We start from the raw sequence: 19,598 nt of genomic DNA on the forward strand, positions 1-19,598 counted from the left end.
TTGTGTAGATATATCTACACAAAGGAATGCATTTTTGACATCTAAGGAAACCTTAGATGTCAAAAATGAAGACAACAGAAAGTTACTCAGCAGTGAAAATAGTCAACAAGTCTCTTATTTAGGGGTCTTCTGGAGGCTGTTTTTTTACTTTTAGTTTAAAAGAAAATCTCTTCATGGTTGTTTGATTGCATCATGGATTCAATAGATGTCTGATACATTGGGGAACTTGCATCTATGTTCATAGTTTAGAACTGTATTAGTCCGCAGTAGGTATTTGCTTAATATGAAATAAAATTAAATTATAGCCTCATTTTCAACTAGATATTTCTTTTGGAGAGGAAGATGGGATACATTCAAGAATAATAGTATTCTGTAGGAATATAGTATAATTAGATAAAAGAAGAGAAGGCTCATTCACTTTGGGGAGTTCTACTAACTAAGGGGAAAGTTTCTTTAGTACCTATCTTTGGAATGTGGAATTCATCTATCAGATTCTTGTATTTGTACTTTTGACCTTACAGTGTCTTCTTGTGGAGTCTCCTCCGTCGGTCCTGTGATGGGGCTGTTTCTAAGGGCCACATCTGTGCAGTGATAGGTCTCTATGATGATTGGGGAGTATCATCACCATCAAATTACTATTGAATCTTAACATGGAATTAGTCCTTAAAAATTCGTTACACAAATTTTGTTGGTTTATCTGGAGTACTTACGGTCTGTTGATTTTCTAGATGACTAGTCTGTACTCTGATGTCTTAAGAGTATTAGGACATTTATTATCTGTATTTCTATTATTTGAGGGGGTAAGGATTATAAAGTCAATGGACAGCTTCTGCAGAGGGAAATAGTATTGCCACTAAAATAAAATTGCTGATTATTTTTCCCTTTGATGTAGGAAATAAACACTGCCATCCATTCAACTGCAATAACATGAAAAGGGAGCAGTTTCCACTTTAGGTGGCAAGAAACCCAGCTTCTGCTAGTGGTGTGCAAATGGGTATGGTTGTTGTCTGCCCAACTGTGCAACAGGGAGCTCTTGTAGCCACATGGGTCCCCAGTCTCAATATGAGCAGGCAGTGCAGTGGCTGACTTGCAGGACAGCTGTAGCTCTGGGACCTGCCACGGATCATCACAAAATTTATTTACAGTTAAATTATTGACCAAATATTTGCATAGGACTTATTGTGCCAGGGATTATATTAGGTGATTTCACATGTGATTTATGTAATTCTCTACTTTCCATCAAGGCAGCTGAGCCTCTGGGATGTTAAATATGAGATTACCTGGAATGGAGCTCTTATGTTTCCTCAAGTAATGGATATACATGTGCCTGGGGCTCTGGAAGAGCAGGAACCATATTTCCCTCTGGTGCTCCACAAGTAATGTGACTGGATGACTCTCTGCCTGTTGTCTCTCTTCTCCTCTCAGGAATTGACTTATTTTCCCTTTTTGCTATGCCTATGTTTTCTCCTGAGAGCTCCTGCGTTCTCAGCGTGTCCGAGTTCTTGTAACTTAGACTTGAGGTTACCTAGCATGGCCCCACCCTCAAGCTATCCTTTCAGCTTCCATATAGAAGAACTATCCAGTTTAGTTTCTTTTTCTTTATTGATTTTTGTTTGTTTGTTTGTTTTTGGTGGCTGGCCATTACGGTGAACTGAACCCTTGACCTTGGTGTTACAAGGCGGTGCTCAACTGATCTAGCCAGCCAGCCCACAGTTTAGTTTCTTGAGAGAGAGGATCATTGGCTCACCTACTTTTCTGCCACTTATTAGGTGACGTAAACATGTATTGTCAATTGGCCAGGTGCCTGACCTGCTCTGTACCAATCAGCTTTGGCCTCCATGATGTGTTACAGTAGAAAGCATAGCCGCTTCGGGCTGCTGCTTTTGGAGAAGCTATGAATAGAGCAGCTTTTCTTGTCTTAACAGCCTTTTTAAAGCCCACCTTCTATATCATCAAATAAGTGGATGTTTGGTTCTTTTAACCAATTCCCTATTGTTAGTCATTAGTTTGTTTCTAATCTATTTAAAATTCAAAATTCAAAGCCGATTAAGTTCTTTAAACAATTATTTTTGAGTCACGGAAGCAATACAAATATATTTCCTTTTTAAAAAATTGAACATAACAGTTAAGATTGAAAGCTGCTTTGACTTTATCACCATTTCCAACCCCTCAGCTGTGGGAGTGTAAGTGACCTGATTGACATATCTAGTGTAAATTTACACATTATGGTGTGTACATTGCAACCATGCTCTATATGAGAGGCTTAACATAATGAGAAATGCATTTTACCTTGTAACCCAGTATGAGTGTCTGAGAGTGTCTCTCTGTGTGTGTGTGTGTGTGTGTGTGTGTGTGTGAATATCTCAAAGTGTGTGTGTGTGTGTGTGTGTGTGTGTGTGAATATCTCAAACAAAAGTTTTACGAAGCAGAAGTTACCCTTGATATTTGCAATACACTCTGGTATTTTCTGTTCTGTTCTTTCTGTTTTGTTACATTTAAATATATGATGATCAGTCTATAAAAAGATGGACTTTATTTTGCCATTCACTGAAAGATTATAACTTGTAGTTTGGAAAAAACACTAATTCCTTGACTCCAAAATTCATTTGAATTCGACTGCATTGTAGTGGATGGGTCAAACAACACAAGCCTGAAACCCAGCCTGTATTGCAGGAACTTAGAACCTAGTTTAGAGGACAATAGAAACAAAATGTCTAAAAGATGTTTTTGAAAGAATATAGGACAAAATGCCAACAGCAATGGCACAGATAGAAATCATAGAGAGTGGTGAAGGTCAGGAGAGTTCTGCCTGTAAGACGTGACAAACTAGAAGGTCTAGACAGGCAGAAGAGTAGGAATTGAAGCAATACGAGTATGAATGTCTTGAAAAAAGCTTGATACGTAGGTAAATGGAAGAAAAAAGATGGTAATTGTGTGCCTACTCCTCAGATCTCCGTGCAATAAGATAATTCCTGTCCAGTGAAACCACTGCGTGCTTTGTACATCTAATGTAAAATATCGGTTTACTTTATTTCCCACTTTTCCGAGAAAGGTTTTGCTCAGATTACATTTTTATTGCTAACCTAAGAAATTAACATCATGTCATTGTTGTTCTAAGTAACTTATTGTTTTGGGGTTTGTCATTCCTACCTACCTGCCGCTTTGTAAAAATAACAAACAAAAATAAAACAGCAACTAAGATGCCAGCACCGCCTTTACAAGCAGGTGTTTTCTCTTCTGCAGAAGTTTCTCCGACCTGTTCTGCCTTCCTTGAGCCCTTCTTGACTCATACCTTGACTGTGTAGATGGCGTCATTCTCGGTTGTGCTGACGCTAGCCCAGTCCTCCTCCCCCTCGCACACTTGCAGGTCGCCTGTGCTCACTTCTTTTCAGCCCTGCCTCGTAAGCCATCGCTTGGTTTGGACTTAACTGAAGTCTTTCTTTCTTATTGCCTCCCTTTACCTTGGCTTCTTTATTTCATTTCTGTACTGGTGGTCCCTTCTCATTTCTCTCACTTTCCCTTTGGGCAACTAGAAAGAAATATGGGTACTATTGGCATCTTGGAACAATTCCATTTGTCTGCTGTACTTTGTTTTGTTTTTTTGAGAGAGGACGTTGAAACATATTTTAGTTTTTGTCATTGACAATGGTGCTTTAATTACAAAGCTAAGGCATGTTTATTACAGAAAAATCAAAAAGAACCGATAGATAAAACAGAGAAAATAAAAATTAGTTGAAATCTCTCCCCACCCAACCAATCACTATCGACATTTTCGTACATAACTTTTCAGATTTTTTTTAAATGTATATATAGAAATTGTCTTTTCTTTTAAGCAAAAATTCAGTAATACAGTAATAGTTTTGTCACCTATTTTTTCTTTTTAACAGTGTTGTAAATACCTTTTCATGTCATTAGGCCTACTGTTTTGTAACCTGTTTTTTTTTTCTCTTAGTCATGTTATGAATGACTTTCCATGCATTAAACTTTCTTCCCAACAACCTTTTAAAGCTTACATACTATTGAATCAGATACGTGGATGTTTGGTTCTTTTAACCAATTCCCTATTGTTAGTCACTAGTTTGTTTTTAATCAACTTAAAATTTAAAGATAATTAAGTTCTTTAAACAATTATTTTTGAAGTACAGAATTAATACAAACACATTCTCCTTATTCAAAAATTAAACATAACAGTTAAGACTGAAAGGTGCCTTGACTTTATCACCATTCCCAGCCCCTCAACAGTTAACCACTGTTATTAGTCTGTTGTTTCTCAGTATTTGATTAAATGTTCTACTTTTAAAAATTGTTAATCTTTTATTAAATAATTTTATAGAATTTCCCTTTTAATCTAAAATTATTTTCTCTCATTTTTTCTGCTGCTTTCTCGTTAGCTTTTCATGCATTTGTTAAGTTTACTTGCTCTTCTTAATTGCTGGTAGATACATAAGCACTGTATTGGCTTATTTGGGGACAGAGAATGAACCAATATGAGTCCAGGCTCAGTAGCCTGTAGGAGAAATGCAGGTTAGGGAAAGCCACAAGGAAAAGAGAATAATTTGTTTAGTGGAAGAAATGTCAAGACTAATCAACAAGTTAAATAACCAGGGAGCCCTGCTGACAGCTTAGCTTTCACTGCAGCAGAAGCTGGGAGCCTATAGCGATGTGGTTTCTGGGGCAACAGGGGGAGGAACTTAATTTAGGGGAAGAGTAGCTGCAGATCATAACTCTTAAAAATCTCAGAAGTTCTACAAGGCTGTATGCTGCGGTGATTAAGAACTCAGGCTTTGGGAGGGGGCAGGCAGGCCTGGGTTTGAATCCCAGATTTTCCACTTATTAGGGCTAATGACTTCACTTTTCTGTGCCTCTTTTTTCTGTTTGTAAGGTAGGGATGGTAATTCTTTCCTTGCAGAGCAGTTTTAAGGTTTGGATGCATGGAAGGAGCAGTGCCTGGTGCGTGGTAAGCATTCGATGTGATGGTAGTTTGAGAAATAAGTTATAAACCAACAAGAACTCTGCATCAGGAACTGGCTGTACATGGGTTGCTAGCTAGTGAGGGCTGGCTGCAAATGAAGGAATGCACTCTTATCTCCTGAATCATACAAAGCACAGCAGCTTATTCTTGTACTTTTAATTACCTATGTGTTTTATGGTTTGTATTCTCAGCCTCTTATCTCTATTGAAATAATTTGGGTGCATTCAGGAATCCTGGCTCTGTCCATAGAGGGTGACGCAGGCTGTAGAGGAGCAGAAGTCTCAAGCCCTGGCCTGCTTTATCTGACATCACTTTAGTAGACCTGATATTACCTGCTTGAGTCTGAATGCTTGGTATTTCCTGAGATCCAAGAACTTTGGTGAGGGTTATAGAATTATATTTAGCAACAGTAGATCAGACAGGTTATCATTCTTTTGAACAAATAAATTAGGAAGTCACTAGCACATTACTAAATTAAGCATATGATTTTATTAGCCATTATCTTCTACCTGTCCTTTTTTTTTTTTTTTAATTGTATTCTGTATTTACCTACCCTTCCCCAAAAGAATGATCCCATGTTGACCTCATTTATCTGGTCTTTGGTTATGCAGATCTCCAGCCCTTTGATGTTATGTGGCAGCTCATAGCTTAGTAAAGTGATGTCTCAGGACCTTTCCCTGTGGATGAAGTGCGGCTGGAGAGAGCCTATGTGATCTGGTTACAGAGTACACTATTTCTAGACCCTGGCAGATTTTTCATTTTAAGGACTTCAAATATACTCCCAAACTGCTGCTGTTTTCATGTTATTTGCAGTGAAAGAACTTTAGATCATTCTTAATTCAGGGATGACTCGGGTGGTGTTAAGTCTGAAGGAAGGACCTGGGAGTGATTGTGTGTTGCAGTGTAGTTTTACTTTGCAGTCTCTTTTCCACTTGAGCTCTTCAGAAAAGAAGGCTGTCAGTGGAGAACCATCATTAGGCATGAATAACCAGCTTCTTTTCAGCAAGCGAGTAAACCTTAGCAAGTTTAAAACGGTCTCAGCTCAGGTGGGTATTCAGTGCAAATTAGTGCTGGATGGAGCCAGAGTGATCTTGGATTACAAATGTCTGATATAAGTTTTAACTGGCTATATTTCTGAGTCTTTTTTGGTTGGTCTGTCTTTTGGGGTCCTCCCATTCTGTTTTCCCTGGTTGGTGGGAAAAAACAGAAGGAATGCTACCCATCTTGTCTAGAAACAATATCAAGGTCTGGGCGGGGGGGCTGGAACATATCCCTGTTTACCCCACTGAAAATGATGATCTGATTGGCCAAGAGCCTGATGCTGTTAATCTTGGCTCTCTCCACAGATGAAGGATTGGCTCTACCCACAGATAGGTTCTATGTAAATGGCAATATTAGGGCTCTATTTGGGGCTTAGAGAACTAGGCTTATAAACTGTTCCTGTTAGTGGAGTCAAGGGCCAAAGAATACTACACAGAGTTTATGGATTTCCTGACGCAGTTCTCTGCAAGGTGAAGATGCTTAGTGTAACTATTGTGAGTGTGGCAATGGAGTTACTGCCTTAAACTTGTTTGTTCTTTCGAGGGTGTTCATCTAAGAAGCTCAGACTTTCAGGGTGCCTTAGTTTGGGCTACCATAACAAAATAGCATAAACTGGGTGGCATATAAATAACAGAAATTTATTTCTCACAGTTCTGGAGGCTGGGAAGTCCGAGATCAAGGCGTATTTGGTATTTATTTAGTATGGGGCTGCTTTCTGGCTTGTAGATGGTGCCATCTTGCTGTCTTCACGTGGTGGAAGGGATGAGGGTTCTCTCTGAAGCCTATTTTATAAGGGCATCAATCTCATTCATGAGGGCAAATCACCTCCCAAATCACCTCCTAAAGGTTCCACCTCCTAATACCATCACCTTGGGGGTTAGAATTTTGACGTATGAATTCTTGGGGGACACAAACATTCAGACCATAGCACGAGGTATCAAGGAGGAAACTGGCATAAATTTTAGATGGACTATCTAATTATTAACTTTTGTGTCTATACTTTAGCATGTTTCCTCTTTTATAAATTTGATAGACTATGTTTTGGATCTAACTAGAAAATATCATATCCATGGAAGTAGTAGTATCTTGTAGTGTTCTTTATTAGTTTTAGCCCATTGTTAATTTCTGTCTCATTTGGTCATGTACAATATCTGGGTTACAAAGATCATGGGTAAAGAATTTCAGTACCAATTACAGCAATGAATGTGTAATTATAATTGTGAATTTAAAAATATTACCATGTTAGTAAGTTCTCTTCATTCTCTCTCTTGACAAGCCACAGATATATGTTCATTTTTTTTTAACAAGTCAGAACTTTAGTCTGATTCATTCTGTTGTTTTATTTGAATTAATTTTTATTCACTTAAAATATCGAAGGTATTAACATGTGTTCACACTTTCTTTGTAAAGTCTAGACTCTGCCGTGGCCAGATTTGAATAGTTTTGTGAGTTGGTTAGATTACACAAAATCAAGAACCCCAAATTGAATCCAGTTCTTAATGCTTCATTAAACTACTTTTGCAATTCTGCTTGTTGATAACATATTTAAATAAGGAATTTAAACCAGAGAGGAATAAGAAGGTTCAAACAAGGTTGCTTTGGCGGACATTTGTGTGTTCCCATTTGTATCCAGCTGGAGCTACCAATAGGAAAGGTATCTTTTAAAAATAAAAAAGGAACCTGTACTATCCTACCATCTTTCACTCTAGATAGCAAAATAGGACTCACAGGTTTTTGAAGCTGGTACATTATTTTTTCTTTTCCACAAGTGGAGACAAGGGGAGGATTTGAAGAAATGTGATAAACTTGACACTACTTTAGATTCTCTTTGCAAAATGTGCAAACTGCAAGAAGTATGTCAATTTTAATACTCTAGGTATAAACATATGCTTTTTACACATTGTTTTTCATGCAAAAAAGCCTGGGCCTTCAAGTGACTTTGACTTAAGTTTACTGAAAAGGTCACTGTGTTTGAATTAGTTAATTTTCAGAGATATTTCCTATTAAAAACTTTGAACATGTTCTCTTTCTTTCCTTCCTTTTCTTTCTTTTTATTCCTTCCTCCCTCCCTCTCTGTTTTTTCTTCCTTGTTTATTTCTTCGTGATATTATGCTCCTATGTTCTCATTCTCCCCTAATTTCCTCTCTGCCTTCAGCCAGTCTTCTTGGGGCTCCCTCTTCAGATCACTCTCTCCCCTCTTTGGTTTCATCTCTCCGCACTGCTCAGTTTCTGAAATCATCTTGCCCGCTCATCACCTTCTACCTGCAGGCACCTGCTCTCAGGTGCTGCTTGATTTAGAGTTGAACACAGAGGGAGGCCTCAGGTGGACAAAATGATTCCTTTTGGCTCTGGAGGAGGAACCTGGCGAGCCTGCTCTGTGCAGGGTGTGGAAAGGTTGAGGTAGGAAGACAGGCAGTGGGAGGACAGGCCCGGGAGCAGTGACTTGGCAGCCAGCCTTAAGGAGCTGCTTTGTTATAACTCTCTAGAGCAAACTTTCAGGTTCGCCTAGTGTGCTGCACTTCAGTTTGCTTAATCGTAACCCAAGAATACTTCCTGTAATCTTTATTTTTTTTCTATCACACTAGTTTTGTGTGGGCTTCTCGTTTCTTACAGAGGACTTTTCGGTTAAAGGAGTATTTTACCATGTGCCACATCAGTATTAGCAAAAGATGATAATTCTGTGTATTAATACTTAAGCTTTTTCAAAACTACCTTCTCTCTCCCCTCAAAAGAGCAATTACGTTTGTGGATTTTTTTCCCCTTTTTGGTAGGATGAAGTACTTTTAATCCCTCAATAAACTAGTCATTTGTGTAGGTCTCTGAGTCTCTTCTCTTCCCTTTAAGATTTTTGGGTCTGAACTCCATTTGGAAGGAGATGACATGGCCTGGAAATTCTTGCTGGTGACCTCACCTGCAGAGATTGTGGGCATGGTGCCTGTATATCCATCTGCCGGGACTTTGTGTTAGGCAGGAAATCCTGTGAAATTCCTGCTCAGGGTTAACCAAAGGGACCAGCTCTGAAAGGTTTCATTCTTCTGGCCAGTCACCCTCCCTTATTAAAATGTGTGAAGAAGGCTTTTCAGTCATGAATTGTTGCTGACAGGCTGACCCAAGGTCAGGATGCTGGATAAGGCTAAGAACATTCCATGATATAGGTGGACAAGAAAAACACAGGGAAACTTTTGTATAGACCTGGCACTAGAAGGGGTTTTAGTGATGATAGCCCAACCCTAGAAATGGGCTGCTTCTCATAGAGAGCAGGGGGTCCATAACCCATATCCTATGGTTAATAGCATGAGTCCTGGAGTTGACAGGCATGGATGCAAATCCTTGCTTTACTGCCTGTTAGCCGTGTGGAATCCTAAGCTTCAGTTGTTATCCCCATCTGTGAAATGCGGAGAAGAACAGGATTAACTTTCTGGAGTTTTTATGAGGATTTAATGGGAAAGGGGGTATAAAATGCTTAGCATATTTCCTGGCACAATAAATGTTCAATAAACGATTGCTGATTTTACTATTGATTTAGGACTGTTTCTACTCTACTGCTTTCTAACTTTTTCCAAAAAACAAATCAAAGACAGTAACATGCAGTTGTCTTCATTCCCATGACAGCACGATGTAGAGAGAACTGAGCACCAGCAGTGTTCACACTATGCATACACACCCCTGGGCATCCGTGAAGACTTTGCAAGGATGGACAGGAGTAGTTTTAAGGATACCATTTTCCAGGTCCTCAACTTCTGGGTATTCTCCTTTCTAAAACCGAGACTGCATCTGCAGTTAAAGTGTTATAGCAGGTTGTCTTTCCGACCTCCCCTTTCACAGTTGCTGTTTTGCCATTTTAGTATAGAAAGGCATCTCTTTTCCCTATCTCAAATCTTACTCCAGTGCTGCTGTGTCCCAAGGTGTGAAACCACTGGAGCAGCAGATAAAGGGTCAATTTGAAATAGTAGTTTCAGCAAAGCCTTCTTTAATTAAGACACTGTAAATGTCCATCTCAATAGGAGATGCATTCTCAATAAAATTTTAATTTTAGTCCTAATGCATTAAAATTAGAAGTAATTGTGTCGTTTTGATCATAGGTTATTAACGATATTTGTGGCGATTATACAATCCAGAAGAATCTCTTACACTTAAGCTCAATGGTCACAGGATGTTTTAGAAAATTAAATTTAAAAACATGCTTTTTTGCATCAAAGTATGCTAGAGTGAGTAATAAGAGACCCTCACACGAAGAATTATATTACGTTAAGAAATTTCAGGGGGAAATTGATGTAAAAATGTGATTTTTAAGAAGAAAGAAGGATAATGTAAAACCTCCAACTGTTAAGGAAAGCTTATTTTTAAGTGAATGATGTTGAATATCAAATCATTATGGTTTTAATATTCCATTGGACACATTTGAAAGAGTATAGTAACACGTTTAAAAATGTTTAGATTTGCAATTAGCAGGAAAATACATCTTTTGAATTCTTTTAACTTGTGATGAAAAATTTTAGATGTCAACTTAAAAATAGGCCTAGGGGAACAGGGTTTTTAAATTTTTTTTTTAGGAACAATCATAACAAAAACATTTGAGACCTTTATTATATTTTATTAGCATTCATTTCTATCATGAGGGAGGGCACTCTCCTTTCTTGCTGCTCTTCTTTCTGTTAAGGCCAGGATTTAACTGGTTGGTAATTTTTACATGGGTCTTACCTTTTGCTAATATAATCTTGTATGAAAAACATGAACGCCTTTCATATGCCAGACTCAGAGCCAGCTGTACCAGAAGAGACACCAGGTCCTGCTTTGACAGAGTTCATAGGTCAGCCTCTACTCTTTGGTGTAGAGACTGCACTATGATGGAAACTGCAGCAATCAAATAAAAATGTGTGGCAATTGAGATGGGGGTGCAGCGATTCAACTGACAGTACCACTGCGTTACTGCAAATGTGGTTCTGGTGTTCATGGCTCTTGTAAGTACTATTGCTTCTCAAAAGAATATCAGATTAACATCCTTATTTTCCCTATTTAAATGCACTGAAAAGACTGCTGACATTTGGCAGGGTGATGGGGGGTACTTTGTTTTTTTGTTTGATTGGATTTTTCTTTCTTTCTTTTTTTTTTTTTTTTCCTTTTTGTCTTTTTTACTTACCGGTAACGGGATTGCAACCCTCGGTGTTGTGCCCGCACCGCGCTCAGCCAGTGAGCGGGAACCGGTCTCCACATGGGATCCGAACCCTCAGCAGGAGCGCCGCCACACTCCCAAGTGGCACACTCTCCAGTGCGCCACCGGGCCGGCCCAGTTTGATTGGATTTTTCTAAAGAGTGCTGGTATTTCATTGAAGTCTTTGTGGAAAATAGTGTTAAAATTACTTTTTTCAATGTGTGGTCCTGGACAATAAATTCTCAGAGTGATCGATTTATTTTCGTTAATGTCAGATTTCCTTATTCATGATTTAGAAGATTAATTTGATATCTATGAGTATTTTAGAAATATCCAGAACTGAGACTAGGACAGAAAAACTCAACCTGGTAGAATTGTGTTCTAGGCACTTCTCAGTTGTTTAGTGTTGAATTTAATTTATTAATAGTGATTAAATGTTATTTAGGGTTTTGAGAACCAAAAATTAAAGTGTGCTGAATTCAACATTCTGCATAATTTCTTCTAATTCATTTTCGAAGGGTGTAGAGTTATGCCTTACCTAATAAAGATACTGTCAAAGTAAATGAGTTCAACTCTATTTTGCTTTTTCTCCTAGGTGAAGAGAAATGGATTATCTCAAACAGTAAGCCAGGAGGAAAGAAAGAGACAAGAGGTATGTTTCTACCAAGCAGGTACCTTAGAGCTCTAAAGTGTTCATGTCTGCTTTTTTGTGCTTTCACCTACTATGTGCACTTGCTCAGTGTTGTCCTCTGCAAACATATTCATTTTCTTTTTATAAAAGCAGTATGTGATTATTGTTAAATAAAACTACACATAAGCCCCCAGGAAAAAAATATAATTATCCCAAGTTCATTTAAGTTACAACAATAAAGCCCCTAGTGAAAATATTTAAATGGGAAGAAATGTGTTGAAAAGTGAAACAGACGTTAGACTTTTGAACTTAAAAGGATGTTGGTGGAAAAGCTGGCAAAATTTGAATAAAGTGTGTACATTAGTCAGTAGACAAATATACCCTGGTTATGTAATGTGCCCTGGATAGGGGCAGCTGGGTGAAGGATACACAGAACTCTGAACCCTCTTTTCAAGTTTTCTGCAAATTTAAAATTATAGCAAAATAAAAGTTTATTTGATAAAAAATAAAACAGATAATAGGGTTTTACAACTTGAAGTGTTTAAATCAATGCAGTTTAAGAAAGTTGCTCATTTTAATAATATTATGAAGTTCTCAAAGTACTTTCCTCTTGCCTTATGCATACTTATATATGTACGCATATAAGTCTATGCATATACATACATATAGATTAATTCCTAAAGCACACAAAGATATCCTATTTTTATTTCATTGGCATGGAATAAAGCAAAATTATAAGGGTGGAATACAATGCCATTTTTTTAAGTTTAAAAAAACAGAATAGTGCAGAACTTCAGTGTATCCACTACTGAAAATTAACAAATATATTATATTTATAATTTAAAAAAAATTTTTTTTTTTTTGACTGGTAAGGGGATCGCAACCCTTGGCTCGGTGTCGTCCACACCACGCTCAGCCAGTGAGTGCACCAGCCATCCCTATATAGGATCTGAACCCAAAGCCTTGGTGCTACCAGTACCGCACTCTCTCAAGTGAGCCACAGGGCCGGCCCTAAAAATATTTTTTAAAGGAAAAAAATTTTGATAAAGTAGAAGTTTCACATTCTCTTCCTCAGTCCGTTTCCTTCATTTTTTTTGTAACTTGCTTTCTACACTCAACATTATTTTTAGAATTATCCATGTTAACTCATATTAATCTAGATCATTCATTCCAACTGCTATAAAGTGTTCCATTTTATGAATGCCACCTTTTAAAATTTTTTTATCCATTTTTCTAATGATGGATAGTAGATGGTATGCTTTTTCTTTATTGTTAATTTTGTGGCATAAACAATATTTCTCCTTGTGGAAAAATTTGAGTTCCCAAGGTCCTAATCCTATTTGGACATTTCTGTTCTTTTAAACCTTATATGGTTTGAACCTTGTCTACTTTTATTATATTCTGGAAATATTCAGATTTGTGATGTAAAAAAGTAATGACAGCAGCAAATATAACTTATGGTTTCTTCCTATTCCTGTCTAGCTATTTTTAGACCTGCTTTCCTAAGCAGTTGATGGCTCCATTGCAGAATACTTTAACAATTATTAAATTAAACTTATTTTATTAAACTACCACTTACTGACCTTTCATGTGATCTATTCTCTGTAGTTCATTATTTCTTTTTGTCCAAGTTTAGTATTTCGGATTTGATTACAAAAATCTTTCCTTTTGGAAATATTTTAAGTCATTCCAAGGTACCATATATAGCAACAAACTGAAATCCATAATTTTGGGTCAGGAAGGGAGTATTTTCTTTAGTTTGCCTCATATTTCTTGGGGATAATTGTATTGATTGAGTAGAGTTACACAAGATACAGGTTAGGTGAGACTATTAATGTTCTTACTCTTTACTCTTCAGACAGTGGTATCACTTAATGCCCTGGAGTACAGCTGGGGCTAGACCCACACATTTACGTAAGACCTAAGTCCCTAAAACCTTACCAGTGCTAAAAAGGGAGGTGAGCACTGAGATTAGCACTACTAACCTGATTTACAAAATATGGCCCATCTGCCAGCAGCTGGGTGTCTACCTGCCTTTCCTGCCCCACTCTCACACAGCCTCAGTCCCTGTGTTCTCTGGGGCAAGGGCTCGACGGGTGATGAGAGCAGTGTTACAGAGAGCTCTCCAGAAGGATGCTAATCTCAGGCCTGCGAGGATATTCACCACCCCTCCCTGAGGAGGAATTCTCCCTACGTTGTCATTCCTAGAGCATCTGACTTTGATTTTGCTAAGGAGCTAGATGAATTCCTTACAGAGGGCATTGGTGTCTATCCACATATGTGGGTTGGCATTTCATCATTAACACTTATCAGGAAAACTGCTGTGTGCCCGGCACCCAAGTGCTTCTGCAGAGGGTCCTTTGCTCCTTCTTGAGACACTGACAAGAGTAGAGAGGGTGGCTTGTTGAGTGGGTGGAATTACTTTCAACTGCATGAGTTTATATAAAAGAATTCCTGTGGCTGATAAGACCCTTTGAGGGTGGGTACAGTCATGCCAGAGTATTTGCTGTTAATGACTGCAAAATTAGTTGGATTAAAACATAGGGAAAGAAAGAGCACATGTGAGACGTGAGTGAAGAAAGGTATTTGTGAGAAATTTTCTCTGAATCCCAAGTGATGACCATAAATCCTTATTGTCCCTGAAACCACATGCTTTGAAAACAGGACTAGAGGCAGTGACCCCAAAGGTTAATTAATGTCGCACTGAGATTTTATGATATGCCCTAGCTTCCTTCCATAGATTCTACCCCTTGGCAAAGGCATGACCTCAGGATGCAATGTCAAGTCATCCAAATGCCTTTATTTTTTCATATTTACACTGCTGGCAGTGAGTGCTTCTTGAGATTTGGGTGTATGTGCCTCGTATAAAGACAGTAGCTTGGTGATGCAGTTTTCTTAATGCTTATCCATTTGTACTTTTCAAGATATTATATCATTCTTCTAGCATAAATTATGAAAGTTGTATTTAGTTCTACAATTAAAAAAATTAATAATACATTTCTTTTCCTTCTTACTAGGCTATCTTTGAAGTCATATCCTCTGAACATTCATATTTGCTGAGCTTGGAGATCTTGATACGAATGTTTAAAAATTCTAAAGAACTGAGTGATACAATGACTAAAACTGAGAGGCACCATCTTTTCTCCAATATTTCAGACGTCTGTGAGGCAAGCAAAAAGTAAGTGTGCTTCAGTCTGCCTGTGGTCATGCCAGGACGCAGCTGATAAACACCTTCGTCATCTCAAAAGAAAGGCAGTATGGTCATCCATTCAATTAGCTTTTGTCTTCATTCCCCGAAATAAGTTTCCAATTACGTTTTAAGTTGTTGAGGTATAGACAGATGCAAGTATGTAACTAACTGGCAAAGCAGACAGCTATCTAAGGCTTCTTTGTCCCTTCTCTTTCTCCACTGCTGCTCACCCTTTTCCTTCTGTTACATCAAGGAGAGAGTCTTGGTTTGCTGCCAGTTTGTGGTCCGTATCTGCTTATCTATTCTTTTTGCTTAAATATTTCCAAGTATATGGATAGGAAGTTTTACTCATCAGTATTTCAGTATTCAGCTCTGATAAGTAAGGAAATTTTATTACATCATTTCAGTGTTATGAAAGTATAAGTAATAGGTTCACGTGTTTTAAAGATATGAAGGTTATGTAGTAAAAATGCCCTTCGTAAATTCTTCCTTGGCCATCTGAAAGACAGCCAGCGTAAACGTTTTCTTGTGTATCTTTTTAGAAATAGTTTATCATGATATAAGAAAATATATATATATTTTTTCCTTGTTTTTACTTACATCGTAGCATACTAAAAACACTGTTCTGCCCCCTACTTTTTGATCTCTATCTTGGAGATCATTACATGTCTGTACGTTAGAACCTTCCTCATTCATTTTTACACTTTTTCCTTGTAAATTATTTGTTTAAAAGACCAGGTCATTTGTTCTGTAGCATTTCCCAGGAGGCAAGTAATGTATGGGTGGAGATCCATTAACTCATTAAGGATTATAAAATGATGTTACTCCAATTTACCATTCTTTCTTCATTAGCTGGAATATTTCTAAATGTACATCCATCTATTAATGTACCCAGTGATAAAGTTTAAGTTATTTTATTTATTGATGCTCAGATTTTCCCATCTTTGATCATTTCCTTGCTATCTGTTATTTCAAGGGGTTAAAGGATCATGTTTTACAATTCCTGCTCTAGGCCTGGAATCAGCCATTTCCCCAAAGAGCCCCAGTGTCTTTTGGTGTGAAATGGTGTTTTAGGACCTCAATGTGAGTGCTAGGTGTACTCATTGCTAAGTGGTCTTAGGCTGTTTCAGTAGATAGCCAGAAAAAAAATCCAAATTAAAATCTGCAAGACAAGATATATTCAAAGAAGCCTATAGGTACTCCAAACTCATCAAAATGTGTACATTAAATGTGTACAATTTTGGGGGGGACCGACCCCGTGGCGCACTCGGGAGAGTGCGGCGCTGGGAGCGCAGCGACGCTCCCGCCGCGGGTTCGGATCCTGTATAGGAGTGGCCGGTGTGCTCACTGGCTGGGCGTGGGGTGGGGGACACCACAACAGGGGTGCGATCCCCTTACTGATCACGAAAAAGACAAAAAAAAAAATGTGTACAATTTTGGGGGGGACCGACCCCGTGGCGCACTCGGGAGAGTGCGGCGCTGGGAGCGCAGCGACGCTCCCGCCGTGGGTTCGGATCCTGTATAGGAGTGGCCGGTGTGCTCACTGGCTGGGCGTGGTGTGGGTGACACCACAACAGGGTTGCGATCCCCTTACTGATCACGAAAAAGACAAAAAAAAAAATGTGTACAATTTTTTGTATATCAATTATACCTCCATAAAGCTTTAAAAATTGCTTAAAAAAGGAAACGTATCTCCTATCCCTGTTCCCTCTACTCTATTCCCTTCCTGTATAGTTTTAAAAAAAAAGTCATTGTTTATATTTGTTTTTTAATATAAGCATACACATATGTATATTTGTATTCTCCTCCCTTTCTTAGATAAATGAAAGTGTATTCCACACACTTTTCTCAACCTTTCCTTATTCATGTGACAATATATATTAGATATTGCTCTGTAGTAGTTGGTAGAGATAGTCCTTATCCTTTTTTCCAGCTGTGTATTTCTTCATGGAGTGGCTGTGTCATAGTTTCTCCATGCAGCTCCTTATTAATAGGCATTAGGGTTATTTTCAGTCTCACTGTTACTAGTCTCACTGTTACTAAGAGTCCTGCTTTCTGCTTATGCCTTGATGTATTTTAGCTATTGTGTCTTTGGGATAGATTCCTAGCAATAAGATAGCTAGAGATCAAAGGGTAAATGCATATGCAATTTTGTGAGATAGTGCCAAATTCGCTTTCATAGCAGTGCACCATTTTCAATACCACCACAAGCAGATGAATGCCAGCTTCCCCACAGCTTTTCAACAGAGTGTGTCAACAAACCTTTATATTTTTATCAGTCTAATAGATAAGAAGGATTATCAGAGTATGGTTTCAGTTAGCATTTCTCTTATAAGCTTTTCCATATGAATAAGAGCCATCTGGAACATGACATGTGTTTAGTAAATATTAAATTAATGGTGTTGTTATTCCTCTATAATGTTGAATTAAAATTTGAGATAAACACTAACACTATGTCAACAAAAGTGAGGAAAGGAAGGAGTTTTCTTATGCTTGCTGAAACCCAAGAATATCTGCTTTGACCAGATTATCAGTGCTAATGTGGAAGTTCAGCTTAGCTAATCACAGGGAATTATCTGCTTAACGAGAAGAGTAAAACATATTAGCGTTTTTCTGCTCAGAAAGATAGAGGCTGTTACATGCATGTTATGTGAAAAGTTGATAAAATCACAGAGCAAGTAGAAGTGATAAGCATAACCGAATTCATCAAATACCAAAATATTGAAATCCAGAGTACTCCCTGAAGCTTAAAGGAAGTGTACATTCATTTATTCAGTCTTTATTTTAGTTATTTTGTATAGAATATTTACCATTTATATCAAGCATTATGTTACAGCATTTTCAATAGAGTATGTACATACAGCTAAATAAATAGACTGATTTCAATGAACACAGGGGTCTTGAAGTCTTAGGATAAATAACAAAGGTATTAATGTACTTTGTGGTTAGTAAGCATGTAAAACTTATCACTCCAAGAGGTCAGAAAAACAGACCGTAGAAAATTCTAGAAGGAATGGGAAATGTACAGTAATATGGGTTTAGTTTAATGAGTTTTATGTATATATGACAATTATTCAACCAATTATATGCTGTAGAGGAATATTTAATAATGGGAAAAATGTTCATAATACATTTAGATTATAGAGCAGGTCTAAAGAGGTGAGATTTTTAAATTATAATAAATTTTAATTATTTGGGAGGTAATTTATCAAAACAAAGAATAATTACCTTTGATTGATGGAACTGAGTTATTTTAATGTCTGTCTTTGTGCTTTTCTTTAGTGTCAGCTTGTACAATAAAGCTCATGTTTATATAGTCAGAAAAGGAAACACAGCAAAGAAAAAACAAGTAATAAGAAATGTGAGCCAAAAATAAAATAGGGGAGGACATTAGATAAGTTAATGGCTGACATTCATAATTGGTTCATCCTGAAATGTCATTTTATTTAAATTCTAGATTAAAATTTTATTTTAATTTTAATCATTTATGAAATTTGAATCTTTTGATTTTATTAAACATTTTATTTCTATAGTAGCTTAAAATAAACAGCTATTCTGAGCATTTTTTGTCTGTTTTATATTTTAAAAACAAAACCCAGAAACTCCTCAGCCTCCATTGAAAGATAAAGACAGAAATATCCTTATCCTTTACATTTTTGTTTAGTTTTTACTTGAAAAGCTGTGCTTTAATTTGGATAGCTGTCTGTATGATATTTGATCCCTGCTATATTTCAACTAAGATTGTTCAAGTTCTACATGTTAACTATGTCTGTATCATAATAACTTGTATTACAAAAGTTTATTTGATTTAATTTGAAACAGTCATTTCAGATACAGCCTTTTTAAAATTGAAAGCACTCAGAAGACTTGCAAAGCCCATTCATGATGTAATGCCTACTTGTTTAACTTCAAGAGTTTAACTTCTCAAATGATGACTACTTAATATGCTGCCCACGAAAGAGTTCCCAATCCTAAGAAAATGTAAAATAAAATCTTGAATAAAATGATCAGTGTCTGAATTAGATATTACTGATTAAGCATGGCATTGTTAAGTGTATCATAACCAAGGCTATCTTCTCTGCTTTATCTAATGAAAAGTCGTAGCTATAGGTAATGCCATATTCAGTGCAGATTGAGGTCAAAACATTCTCAACATCCAAGTTAACAGTATGGTATCTGGCTTCCTGTATAGTGTCTCAAGTTCTTCACTGTTCGCCAATAAATAACATTAAGAAGCTCTTCTGTGTAAGTTGACATTACTTGAAGGCAGACAGGTGGGGGCAAAGATCATTCTGATGCTCGGTGTGTGTGTATGTGTGTTTATCATTGGTATGTCCCTACAAAATTCTTTGCTTCTTTATAAAGAATTGTTCATTTCAGTCAACACTTGTGGTGCCTCCTATTCTGTAAGGCTCCTAGGTTTCAGAGCATTTCAGTTGGTGGCATCTGCCCAGTGGCAGTTGCTCCTTGGGTGCTGGAGGTGGCTTGTGGAACATCCCCAGCGAATGTGCAGAGGCGTCCTAGAGTGAGGCACTTTCCCTGAAATGGGGAGGTTTGGGTCAGGCTGGGGGTTATGAGCTTATGGGCCCTTGATGAGAATCAAAGGACAGGA

The 19,598-nt window shown here is 37.6% G+C and overlaps 1 protein-coding gene across 1 annotated transcript in view; it reads left to right on the plus strand.

The window, feature by feature from the left end:
* Positions 1 to 19,598, plus strand: part of ARHGEF26 (Rho guanine nucleotide exchange factor (GEF) 26) — a 126,268-nt gene that overhangs the window by 18,726 nt on the left and 87,944 nt on the right. Inside the window, exons 5-6 of the mRNA XM_008584772.1 lie at positions 11,761 to 11,817; positions 14,814 to 14,974. Of these exons, the coding sequence (XP_008582994.1) occupies positions 11,761 to 11,817; positions 14,814 to 14,974 (218 nt within the window). The remainder of the gene's footprint in view (positions 1 to 11,760; positions 11,818 to 14,813; positions 14,975 to 19,598) is intronic.

Source organism: Galeopterus variegatus, unplaced genomic scaffold, assembly GCF_000696425.1.
Source record: "Galeopterus variegatus unplaced genomic scaffold, G_variegatus-3.0.2 Scaffold3369, whole genome shotgun sequence".
Taxonomy (NCBI): domain Eukaryota; kingdom Metazoa; phylum Chordata; class Mammalia; order Dermoptera; family Cynocephalidae; genus Galeopterus; species Galeopterus variegatus.